The 11647-nt window shown below is 52.6% G+C and overlaps 1 protein-coding gene across 4 annotated transcripts in view; it reads right to left on the reverse strand.

The window, feature by feature from the left end:
• Ccdc155 (coiled-coil domain containing 155) overlaps positions 1–11647 on the reverse strand; it is a 22476-nt gene that overhangs the window by 376 nt on the left and 10453 nt on the right. For 2 of the 4 annotated variants that reach the window (XM_031386558.1, XM_031386562.1), the window contains exons 6-19: positions 11269–11335; positions 10889–11050; positions 10423–10540; positions 10154–10204; positions 6213–6290; positions 5886–5942; positions 5575–5634; positions 5099–5163; positions 4850–4937; positions 4430–4558; positions 2670–2728; positions 1329–1377; positions 226–290; positions 31–147 (exon numbers count right to left, since the gene is read on the reverse strand). In XM_031386558.1, the coding sequence (XP_031242418.1) occupies positions 31–147; positions 226–290; positions 1329–1377; positions 2670–2728; positions 4430–4558; positions 4850–4937; positions 5099–5163; positions 5575–5634; positions 5886–5942; positions 6213–6290; positions 10154–10204; positions 10423–10540; positions 10889–11050; positions 11269–11335 (1165 nt within the window). The remainder of the gene's footprint in view (positions 1–30; positions 148–225; positions 291–1328; positions 1378–2669; positions 2729–4429; positions 4559–4849; positions 4938–5098; positions 5164–5574; positions 5635–5885; positions 5943–6212; positions 6291–10153; positions 10205–10422; positions 10541–10888; positions 11051–11268; positions 11336–11647) is intronic. The other 2 variants (XM_031386559.1, XM_031386560.1) reach the window with 2 other exon arrangements.

The raw sequence follows: 11647 nt of genomic DNA on the forward strand, positions 1-11647 counted from the left end.
CCTGCATCTGGTGACATTTAAAGAGCACACCTGATCCCTGGGGAATGCTGGGGACGCAGACAGTGCTGTGTCTGCGACTGCTCAACTGGCACCAGCTCTCTCACCACAGGCATGAGGGCTTGTTGCATCTCTGGCACAACATGGCAACTGGAAGGCAGAAGGGAAAGACATTATTACTAGGCTTGGTCTGTCCTAAGTTCCATTCCCACTCCCATGTCTCTTTACCTCTCAGGAGAGCTTCCAGAGGCAAATTTATGGTGAGGGGTTCCTGGAGGGCTGGAGGGGTCAGCCTGGGTGGAGAAAGGCCAGAACACACCCACTCACTGAATTTGCAGTCCTTAGTCAGCATCCTGGATGTAGACTACACAGGAGGCCCTGTGTCCCCCCCACCCTGGTCAGGGATGACTACAGCCTTCCACTTACTGGGTGAGTGAGTGAATGAATGGGGGAAGCGGGCAGGGAAAGAACAGTGCCTACACAGTAGTTAAAAAGGGTGAGAGTTTCTCAGTCAGCACTTCTCTCCCTCCTCCCACCTCATCCTGGAAGTTTCTACCCCCTAGGGTATTGGTTTACAGGTGTGTGCTCCTATGCTGGGCACACATGCTATGGCTAAGTGGTCTCCCAGTGCCACCCAATTCCTGAAGGCTCTGCCAGCCTGTTGCCCCTCCTCCTGTCTCTTTGGAAGGGCCACCTATATGACAGTCAGGGTCTTCTGATGCCCACATTTGCTCCATATACAATGACCAGCAGTGATAAACCAACTAGCATGCCACTCCCAACTGCTAGGACTTGCACCCGCTCTGGCTGGCCCTGAACTGAGAACAGAGAGAGAGCTGGGCTTCCTTGATGAAGGCCGGAGTGTGGTAGGGCAGGTGAGGACTCCAGCACCTGTCCTACATCCCTCAGCAAACCCTGGCCTCATCTCTCATCAGCTCCTACACTTTCCCTCTACCTGTTTTGCCACAGAGAAGGATGAGGAGTCCACGCCCAAGCAGTGTGGCCAGATCTTTGAGCCCACAAGTTCCTTGTTGGGTGAGTGTGTGGGAGTCTGGGATGCAATTGGGGTTACATCTGTGAGACCCCAGGCTCAGTGTGTGGAAACTGCAGCCTGTCTATATGTAGCTGGGGTCTCCGGGGAATATTCTGGCTGCCAATTGCCTCCAGCCTCCCCCTCCCAACCCTGTCTCTCATTAGCTGCAGTGAGGGAGGGCCTTGTTATCTCCTGACCAAATGATTTTTCTGTCTGTTCCTGAGGAGTTCAAGCTTGAGGGAAGAGCTGGGATTAGTTTCTCAGTTTCTGGGTAGGACAGGATCCAGGGATTGCCTACCAGGACCCAGCTCTCCTCTTCTTCCTCCTCTTCCTGTCTTCTGGACAACCTATAGCAAACAAAGTCACTGGATACCCTGCCTCCCTGTTCTTTTCCCATTCAGAAATTTTTTTTAAAAGCAAATTTTGGAGTTTGTGACCCCCCCCAAAGGTTCAGAAGCCCTTGAACTAGGCATTCCTAGCTGTCTTTTTCCAGCTGAACCCTAGATAGAACCAAGGTTCCTGCTTTGCCCTCAAACCAGACACCCAACAGTGTGGTGAACCCTGGGTACCTGTTTGAGGGTACTGGTACTGTTGTCATTTCTCAGCCTTGGTCTTTCGGGTCTTGTTAGAGACTGGGTACCAGCTCCCCTCTCCCAGCCCTGGAACCTTACTATCTGGGCTCTCCATGTCCAATTCATTTCTCTGGGTGTGTCGGTGCCACCCCGACACCCCAAGCCTATGCTTCAGGGACACAGCTTTGAGGCTAGTATCAAGCTTCAGAGGCTGGTTGGCTCCCCAAGGACCCAGGTGCCCCTGAGGCCAGCCTCTGCCTCACTGAGGATCAGGGATCTAACCTTGCAGCTGCCATCAAGCCAGCAGCCTGAGGCATACAGCTGCCCCCAGCCTTTTGCGGTCAGGGCCCAGCCCCATCCCATCTTGGGCTCCAGCATTTGCCACCCTGAAAATGTGTTGGTAGCAGTCCTACCCAGAGGACGTAAGTCCCTTCTTCCCTCTATCCTGATGACGTAGGAGGAGGTCACACTGATCAGAGACCTGAGCCAGCCCAATCTCAGCTCTGCCCAGACAAGTCTAATTAGAGGTTGTGTAGGGGCCTCATTAGCTGTGGCAGCAGGAGTCTGGAGGAGGGGGGCACCACAGGAAGCTGAAGGCGCTGAGACCAGACATCCAGCACTTTCCATTCTTACTCAAAGCCTGAGTAAGGCTTCAAAATACACCCCCATCAGTCACAGAGCTGGACTCCCAGGACCCATGGAGGCTTACACCAGCCCACTTTATCAGTGCCTAAAACTGGCTCTGGAGCCTGCAGGGTCTTCCAGGGCTGGGAGCCCTCAAGGCCCCCATCAGTATTTTTCCAGCACCTCTGGCTCCTTGAAGAGTGACAATTGTAAATCCAGCCTGGTTCTTGGGGTGCCTCCCATAACCCCTGGCCTCCCTGTGCCCACCCCTTTCTGGAATTGCCAGAGTCAGGATGTACTGAGGGCAGGTCCAGGGTTCTGAGGCAGCCACAGACTGGATGGAGGAGGGGGATGTGACTCTTGCAGGGTGCCACCATCTTTCTCTTCTGACAGTCAGAACTACATCACTGTGGCAGAGGAAGGACTGTTAACCTGCTCCTTACCTCGAGCATGGAGTTCTGCTTCCTTCTAGAGCATGTACTGGCTCTCTCTGGAAATCTGTCTGCAAACATCAAGATTTGGTCTCCTGGACTCTTTGCACCAGAAACCCTCTCTGGGCTTCTGAGCCAGCTCCAGCAAGGTACCCCTACCTGAGGTCCAGACTGATGTAGATGGCCCCCAGGGATACAAGCTTCTGAACTTTCCGTGGGCTCCCTCTCAGCACACACGGAAAGCCAGATATGCATGGGCACTGATGACTCTAACTCCTTCTCAGGACTAGAGATCAATGTCCCTATCCACCAGCCTGTGTCAAGAGGGGGCTCATCACTTTCTTCCTTCTTCCCTCTGGGGGCCTCTGGATGCTCCTGCTCCTCTGCAGGGCTAATTCTCCAGAGATGTCTCCTGTGTGCCTGTGACCTCAGCTACCAACTCCACCAACCTGATACTTTTTGCCATTGTTATTTTGTTCTGAGAGTCTTGTAGCCCAAGCTAGCATAAACTCACTATGTTCCAGAGGATGAGGATGACCTTGAGTTCCTGTCCTCCTGCTTCTACTTGCTGGGAGTTGGGGTATAGCTGTGTGGCCATCTTGCCCCCCTTTTCTTTTCTCCTCCTCCTCCTCCTCCTCCTCCTCCTCCTCCTCCTCCTCCTCCTCCTCCTCTTTGAGATAGGGTCTAACTCTGTAGCTCAGGCTGGCCTCAAACTCATGGCAAGCCTCCAGTTCTGGAGTTGCTGTCTGAATCACCACTATATCTAATGACTGGTGACTTGTGCACCTGGCTAGGTCTGGAGGCCCTAGATGTCCTACAAGGTGTTATCCCACATATAAACTTAACATCTTCCCCACCTCCCTTCTCAGCACTGCCCTCCTGTCCTGTCCCCACCCTGCCCATCCTTACTCATAGCCAGAAACAGACCCTTTGTTTTGCCGAGTCACCTCTTCATCCAAGTCACCTGAGCATCTTAAGACCACTGTGTGGCTTTGTTCCCAAGCATTTCAGGTCCTAAGACAAGGTCACTTTCCTTCTACTGTCTTCCACCTGGAGCAGACATCCCTCTCCATCCTAGGCCAGCTGCCACCTAAACTGGCTGGCCCATTTGGGGTTCACTTGTCTTGGATGACTCACCTGTGTACAGGGCCAGCTCAGGAGTACACAGGGCTTCTGTTTAGTGGCAGAGGATAGGCCTAGCATAGTATAGACCTTGGGTAGAAAGACCCCCATTGGTTTTTGAGACAGAGCCTCTGTACAGCTTAGATTCATTTTAGTGCTAAGCCTGCCTTTCTTTTTTCTTTCATTTTATATGTGTGTATGTTTATTTTATTTATTTATTTATTTATTTATTTATTTATTGGTTTTTTCGAGACAGGGATTCTCTGTGTAGCCTTGGCTGTTCTGGAACTCACTCTGTAGACCAAGCTGGCCTCAAACTCAGAACTCAGAGATCTGCCTGCCTCTGCCTCCCAAGTGCTGGGATTAAAGGCATGGGCCACCATCACCATGCAACTTTTTAAAAAGACACTTCAGGTCTTTCACAACATGTACAATCATGATTAAGTGCATCTTGACAAGTTTTTCTACAGGGCAGCTTGAGTTTGCTTGTCCCTTGAGGGCAGGGGTGTGTTCTGTTGGCTGGGGCTCTTCCCCAAGCCTGCATCAGGCTCTCTGTAAGCTCAATGAGTAGACAACACAGCAAAGGGGCAGAGAGGGTAGAGCCTTGGGAGCCCCTGGACTCCTGTGGCTCAGGGCCTCTCTTGGCGTACCTGTTGCTGTCGCCTAGCAGGGTCCTCAGAGGGAAACTCAGCCTCCTCCTGCAGCTCAGCCTCAGCCTCCTCCCACTGCCACACCCCACACAGAGGACTAGAGAGGCCAGAACTGGCTGCATCCTCCTCCTGGAAGCAGAAGCTGTATGTGAACCTGAGAGGGTCGAGAAAAGGAGGGGCCTAGGCAGGAGAGAGGTGAAGGAGGGCACGAGTGTGGGACTGGGACACAACGATGATAGGTGGAAAGGTATGGAACAGGTACAGAGATGATGATGTTAAGGACCATGGCCTCAGAGTTTTCAGGGCTGGGGCTAAGGCAGAGCCACCTGGAGAAGGGCAGGTGACAACGAGGTACTGCTTTGGCCAGAGTGAGGGTCTGCACAGGGACACATGAAGAGTTTTCATGGAAGCAGAGCCTACCTGCCGGATAGCTTGGATCTCCAAGTCTAGTGATGGGGGCAGGGCTGTGATACAGCCTACTCTTCCTGCCTTAGCCCCTTCCAGCAGCCTGGCCACACACAGGGGAGGCTTATCTTTTGGAACCGTCTTTGCCCTGTGGCCCAGCCCTCTCCTGCCCCTGTTATGCCTGATCATCCATCTGATCCTCCCCTCCCTTGTGAGTGAGCCATTTGCTCACTCATCCCCATTCCCTCCTGTACATCCACTCACTCCTCAGGGCCTTCCTGGCTCTGACTCAACTGCTCCTCCAGGTTTGAGATCTCTTGCCTTAGTTCCTGCAAGAAGCAGAACATGGGCCCTCGTGGAGCCTGTGCACGCGCTCCTCTTTCCGACACATACTGCCAAGGACCAGGTGAAGCAGCAGTGGCAAAAAGTCCAGGACTAAGAGAGCCAAGCAGCCCAGAGCACGAGACACAGCCAGAACATCACAAAGGCAGAAGGGGCTCTCCCAAGGCGGGCAGGTTCACGGAAAACACACGAAGGAGCCACCCAGACGGACAGACTCGGCCCCCAGAGAGGTGAGTACTGTGGGAAAAATTTCCACACAAACCAGAACCAGCAGAGGTCAGGGATGCAGAGTGAGGAGGGAAGGGCAGACAGATGCAGTGGCTTAGCAGGGAGGAAAGCCGCAGCTGCAAAGAACCCATAAAGACGGGCAGAAGAGGAGCCATGGGCTCAGGTACTACCTGCGTGGTGGTTCTGTACTCCTCTAAGGTCTGGGCTAGATTCTCTGCATGGCGGGTTCGCTGAGGGTAGGGAACACAAAGCTACCTGAGCTAGAGCTCAGTGCCCCAAGACATGAGGCTGCTGAAGGGGGAGGGGAGCTGGCTGACATGGGTAAGCCTGGATCCTGCAGGCCACACTGTGACCCGGGAGAATCCCTCAGGCCGGAATGGGTTGCTTGGCCAGGGTCCCAGACCTGGGTGGGCTCCTGCCACACAAGGCAGGGGCTATGAAGGCATGCTAAGGGCAGGTCTGTCCCCTCCCTGTCCCTCACCTCTGAGAGGACTGCTTCACGATGGCAAATGAGTCGTTCGCACTCACAGAGCTGCCGCTGTCAAGGAAAGAACCTATCCATCTTGCCACCGGCCTCTCAACAGCCTCCCACTGCACACCCTCCTCCCCCCACCTTCACGGTCCAGGTCTTCCCTCAGCTGCCAGTGTCACCCTTGGGTTTCAGCTGCTCTGAAGGGGACTCCAGCTGATCTGCCTGGGCAGCCCTTCGGCATGTGGATTCTGGCCCAAGAGCCCATTCTCAGCAGCTCCAGTGCTGACTTGGATGCAGGGAGGTGAGCAGTCTTCAGGCCCTAGACACATGCCGCACCTTCAAAGCATCTTTCTCTGTTGCCAACTCCTCACTACGCCTCTTCACTCCATCTCTCTCTGCTAGCAGCTTCCCATTCTGGAGGGAGGACAGCCATGCTCACCAGTCAGCAGTGTGAGGCAGACAGGTGCTATTCACTGCCATGGCTACTCTCCAGCTAGCCCCTTCAATTCTTGCACCACCCTTTGGGGACCTTAGCTGCCGTTTCTCCATAGGTGGTTTCCCCACTGATAAGGTGACAACTAGATTTTATGAGGTCCCTATGAGTTAAATAAGTGAATAATAATTTCTAAGCACCCTGCATGTGTGACTCCATTTCTTTTCTCATTTTTAAGATAAAGGCAACTCAGGCACAGAGGGGCTGAGTAATTTGTTACAGGTCACACAGCTCTTACTCATGCTAGCACAGGCCAGTGAACGTGAATGATTACAGACTTAGAGTAGAGTCAGCAGTGCCTGGCATGCACCAGATATATTAGAAATGTACATCTATAGATACTTAAACTCACACACACACAGTCTCAATATACAGCTTGGGCTGGCTCTGAATTTGTAACCCTCCTGCTTTAGCAGGTATGGGCCATCACACCTAATCCTCATGCACACTGTCATAACTACACTTTGGTTCCTTCTTTTCTCTGTATCTTTTGCTTTCTTGTCTAACTCAGTCATTTTGCCTGGAACAACCCCAGTGTTTACCTATTTATGACAGCTTATTTCCTTTAGTAAAACATAATTCCAGAACTGGCAACAAAATCAAACAGTTTTCTTGTTTTCCACCTAGGGTGCTAGCCTGTGCAGACATGTGCGCCCTGATGTGGACCCTGCAGTCACTTCACAATGTCTGCCCTTTCCCCCACTACAAGCAGGTGGGTAGATCCAGGGCTGGCACTGTCCATAGTACACTGGCTCTGTAAGCGTGTGGATGTACAGCCATTAATAGCATCCTTCCCTTCAGCTCTACAGGAGAAAGTAAATAGAGAGGCTACAAGACTTGGCAAGGCCACCCCATCTGTGTGATGCCTCTAACAGTCAGCCTCGAGGGGACCAGATAAAACTCTGGGTGACAAAATCCACGTGAGAAGTGGCAGCACCGTAGGCACAAGGTGCACAGAAGTGGAACAAGGGAGACTATGCTAAACCCAAGGCTCACTGAGGAGGCGCAGGCTGGGTGGTGAACAGCCAGTGGGCTTGGTAAAGAGGTGGTGCCCGGGCTGAGCCTCCCTCCCAAGGGGAGGCAGTGAGGTCAGGAAAAGACATCCACAACAGCTGTCCAGTGTGACCTAATAAGAAAATGGCCCACAGCTGGGTGTGAGGAAATGTAGCTGTCATCTCAGCATCAGGGAAGCTGAGGTAGGGGGATAACTTTGAGTACCAGGCCAGCCTGGGCTACATAACAAGACCTTGTCTTAAAAAACAAAAACAAAGCTGGGTGGTGGTGGCACATGCCTTTAATCCCAGCACTCAGAAGGCAGAAGCAAGAGGATCTCTGATTTTGAGGCCAGCCTGATCTATAGAGCAAGTTCCAGGACAGCCAGGGCTACACAGAAAAGCCCTGTCTTAAACAAACAAATGAGCAAACAAACAAATGAATATGATAATTCCAAGTCCAAGGTTCCAGGCACCTGAAGTCTGGCAAGCCACACCCTCGGCGAGAGCCCAGGAGCAGAGGACAGACAGCTCTCTGGTATGCAGCCTCATCCTTGCTCCTGGTCCTCAGTGCGTCACTCACCTCAGCAGCTTGGGCTGCTGGGTGAAGGGCAGAAGAAGGACAGCTGGGAGTGCTGTGTCAACACCTGTCCACCTGGTGGGACCCAAAAGCCATCTCAGCACCATGCAGCCTCCTGCAGAAGCACCAGCTGTAGATCCTTGGGATCTAGCCAGCAGCCAGACTTTTGGAGACTGAGTATCCTGTTACTCCACCAGGCCATGCAGTGTAACCTGAGATCTCAATCTCTAGATCTCAGTGGGCAGCTGCAGCGGGTCAGCAAGGGGCTGAGAATAGCTCTAGAATAGCTCTAGCTATGCTTGAACTAGTATGCCTAGAAGGCCCTCCGCAGGGCACAGGGCCTGAGGTAGGAGGCAGGATGCAGGTGGCCAGTTCACATTGCTCACTCCTGCATGACATGCCCTGGGCGCAGCGACAAGAAAACCTGTCTGCTATAGAAACAGCAGTCCCAATCCCTCCTAGCTAGTTACTTTAGCGCCAGGCTGAAGGTGAGACCTTCTCCCAGGCTCCCTTGTAGCTGTGGCTAAGAGATCCTCCCCAGCCAATGATATAGTGAGGTGGCTGTTGAAATAATATACAGAGGGGCAGGAGTGTGTGTGTGTGTGTGTGTGTGTGTGTGTGTGTGTGTGTGTGTCTGTGCACACTTGTCTTAAGCCATCTGTGACTATGAGGCCACAAGCAGGAAAAAAAGCTGGTAGAGACTGGGAAAGGAGGAGTTTGCCTGCAGTCTCAGACCTTACCTGGGTGAATTCAAAGCCATGCTGTACTACACAGTGAGACCCTGTTATACTGGGGCCGGAGATGTGGCTCAGTGTTGCTTGCAACACATGCAAGACTCTGGGTTCCACTCTCGGCATATCCACTCTTAAGAAAAGAAGACAGGGCTGGAGAGATGGCTCAGTGGTTAAGAGTACCAAGTGCTCTTGCAGAGAACCCAGGTTCAATTCCCAGCACCTATATGGTGGCTCATAAACCATCTATTCCAGTGGATCCGACACCCTCTAGTGCTCACTGTAGGCACTAGGCACTCACATACTACACAGACATTTATACAGGCAAAACACTCATAGACAAATTCTTTTATAAAGTATTCTGGAAGAAATTGTACCATGGCTGGTACAATTTGAATGCAGCTTTCAAGGAGTTTCCATTGTCTTGGAGGAGGATAAGAGTTCACAAGGAGCATAGAACAGTGAAGAAGAAAAACTTGGAATTTCAGGAAAATGTCCAATATGGACGACAGAGATTCAGGATAGTAGCTGGGGTCCAGGAGGTAGAGAACTGTGCGCTGAAGAACTGAAGGCCCTGAGCCCTGGCTGGCAAGGGGGATGGACCTTGGAAGATGGGATACCAGGGATTCTAAGTATGCTTCCCCCCAGCAATGCTGCCTGGGACTCGAGCCCCTAGGAATCTGCCACTTGGGGGAAGGAGGGATGATGGTGATATCATTTAACACTTGATGAATTTCAATGTGGACAACAATTCAGAGTGAACTGGGACTTAGGTGTGAGTTGTAGGGGTGGCCCTCAGGTAAACACCTTCACCTCACCCTTCCCTCAATCAGACCTTGCAGGCTCCTGCTGGCTTCTGGAGACCCCCCAGGCCTGGTGGCTGATGACCCAGCACGCCCAAGACCCAGCACCACCAAAATGAAAAACAGGAAACAAAAGCTTAGAAATGAAAGAAGGACTCTTATCCCTGGAAGTGGCCTACCATGCTCATGGGGTGACTTCAATGCCTATGCTTAAAACAATGTTTTATAATTTTTTGCAGTTTCGTTTACATTGCTAGAGATCAAACCCACCAACAACACACTGATATATATGAAGACATCTGACATTTTTTTTTTCAGACAGTCTAGTTACATAGCCGAGACTAGCCTTGAATTCAAAATCCTCCTGCTTCAAACTCTCAAATAGTGGGATGGCAGGCATGGAACACTATACCAGCATGTTGGATTTTACCGTGCACACCGTATATATCCTACCTTGAGTTAGGAACTTTCTAAGCGTTTTCTAGTTCAAACCTCACATTGCCCCATGAGGTGTGGCCTCTGGCTTACTTCCCTAATGGTGAGGGCACCATGATGCAGACATAGGAAGAACTGGCCAGGGCCTCCCCATGAACTGCCCCCCCATCCCCAGGGACTATCACAGCATGTGGGATGCTAGGCCCCTTTGATCTGCCTGAAGGTGGGTAGGCCTCTGCTCACCTCCTCCTGTAGCGTCTCTACCTCAGCCACCAGGTGCTGCTGCTCCTTCTCCTGGCCCACCCCAGAGAGAGAACAGAATCAGTTCCAGTCCCAGTGCCAGTACCCTCCCTGACCCAGGGATGCAGTCAGGGCCTGTATCACTGAAGAGCTAGGCTGTGGGGGTGGGGTGGAGGCACGACTCCTGCCATCCTGGGAGGCTTGGGGTGAGCAGGACCTGGAACTCAGGTAACCTCTGCTCTGTCACCTGTCCTTTTCCTGCCAGCACTTACCGTGTGCCGGGCCTGGGCCATCAGACTGCGATTCTGCTCCTCTAGGCTCTTGGCCAGAGTCTTCAGGTCCTCTAGCTCCTCATCCAAAGCCTTGGCCACCTGCAGGGCCTGCTGGGTACTGAGAGGAGGCAGAGAAGCAGAGCTAAATATCCCAGGCTGAGGGGAGCCTGGGAGCAGACATGAGGTAGGCCAAGTGGCACAGAAAGGGACTGGGGTACAGTGTGGGGCGGAGATAGTGTTCACCTCAGGAAGGGAGCATGGGACCATACAGCAAAGAAAAAAACGAGGTAGGGGATGGGAAAGAAAGCAAAACTGGAATGAAGCACTCAGAGGCAAAAGGCTAGGAGATAAGCCTGAGACAGAGGGAGATGGAAGACAGGCTGGGTGGTAGAGGTCCTGCAGTACCTAGGGCCCAGGCTCCCTGTCAGCCCAGGGTGGGGTCAGCGAGGAAGGTACAGGTACTGACCTTCGAAGCTGCTTACGCAGGGCTGCGATCTCCTCCCCTAGGCGTGCGGAGCCCTCCTCTGCAGTTTCCACACTGCGCTGCAGCTTGGCATTCTCGCCAGCAAGGCGCCGGTTGCTTAGCTCTAGGTCCTCCAGGCTGCTCAGCAGCTCAGCTGTGGCAGGCCTGAGGACAGCAAGGGTCTGGTCACCAACCTGCTCTTGCTCCCCTCCCCACAGCTTCCTAGGTGGGGCAGAGCAGGTGCTGGCAGGGCAGTCAGAAATGCTCCTCTGAGGAAGATCAGAAGTCCGAGGCTCTCCTCGGCCCAGACATGAGTCTCCCCACTCCCGCACCCCAGGGAAGCTGGAGAGAATGGAGTGGGGTTGAGGTGGGGAGCAAGGCACCCTTCAGGCCTGGGGTCTTCTCCTCCAAAGCTCTCTAAGTTGGCTGGCTCCTCAGCTTCTGGGCATGCTGGAAAGAGACAGATAAAAGGAGGTTGGAGTTTCTGGTAACTTTAAATGTTGGGGTATCCAAGGACTCAGGGATTGTCCCAGGACTCCGGCCTCCCAGTTTTTTTCTTTTTTTAAAAGATTTTATTTATTATATGTAAGTACACTGTAGCTGTCTTCAAACATAAGAAGAGGGAATCAGGTCTTGTTACAGATGGTTGTGAGCCACCACATGGTTGCTGGGATTTGAACTCAGTACCTCCAGAAGAGCAGTCAGTACTCTTAACTGCTGAGCCATCTCTCCAGCCTGGTCTCCCAGTTTCTTTCTTTCTTT

The sequence above is a fragment of the Mastomys coucha genome, unplaced genomic scaffold (assembly GCF_008632895.1).
Source record: "Mastomys coucha isolate ucsf_1 unplaced genomic scaffold, UCSF_Mcou_1 pScaffold21, whole genome shotgun sequence".
NCBI classification, from domain to species: domain Eukaryota; kingdom Metazoa; phylum Chordata; class Mammalia; order Rodentia; family Muridae; genus Mastomys; species Mastomys coucha.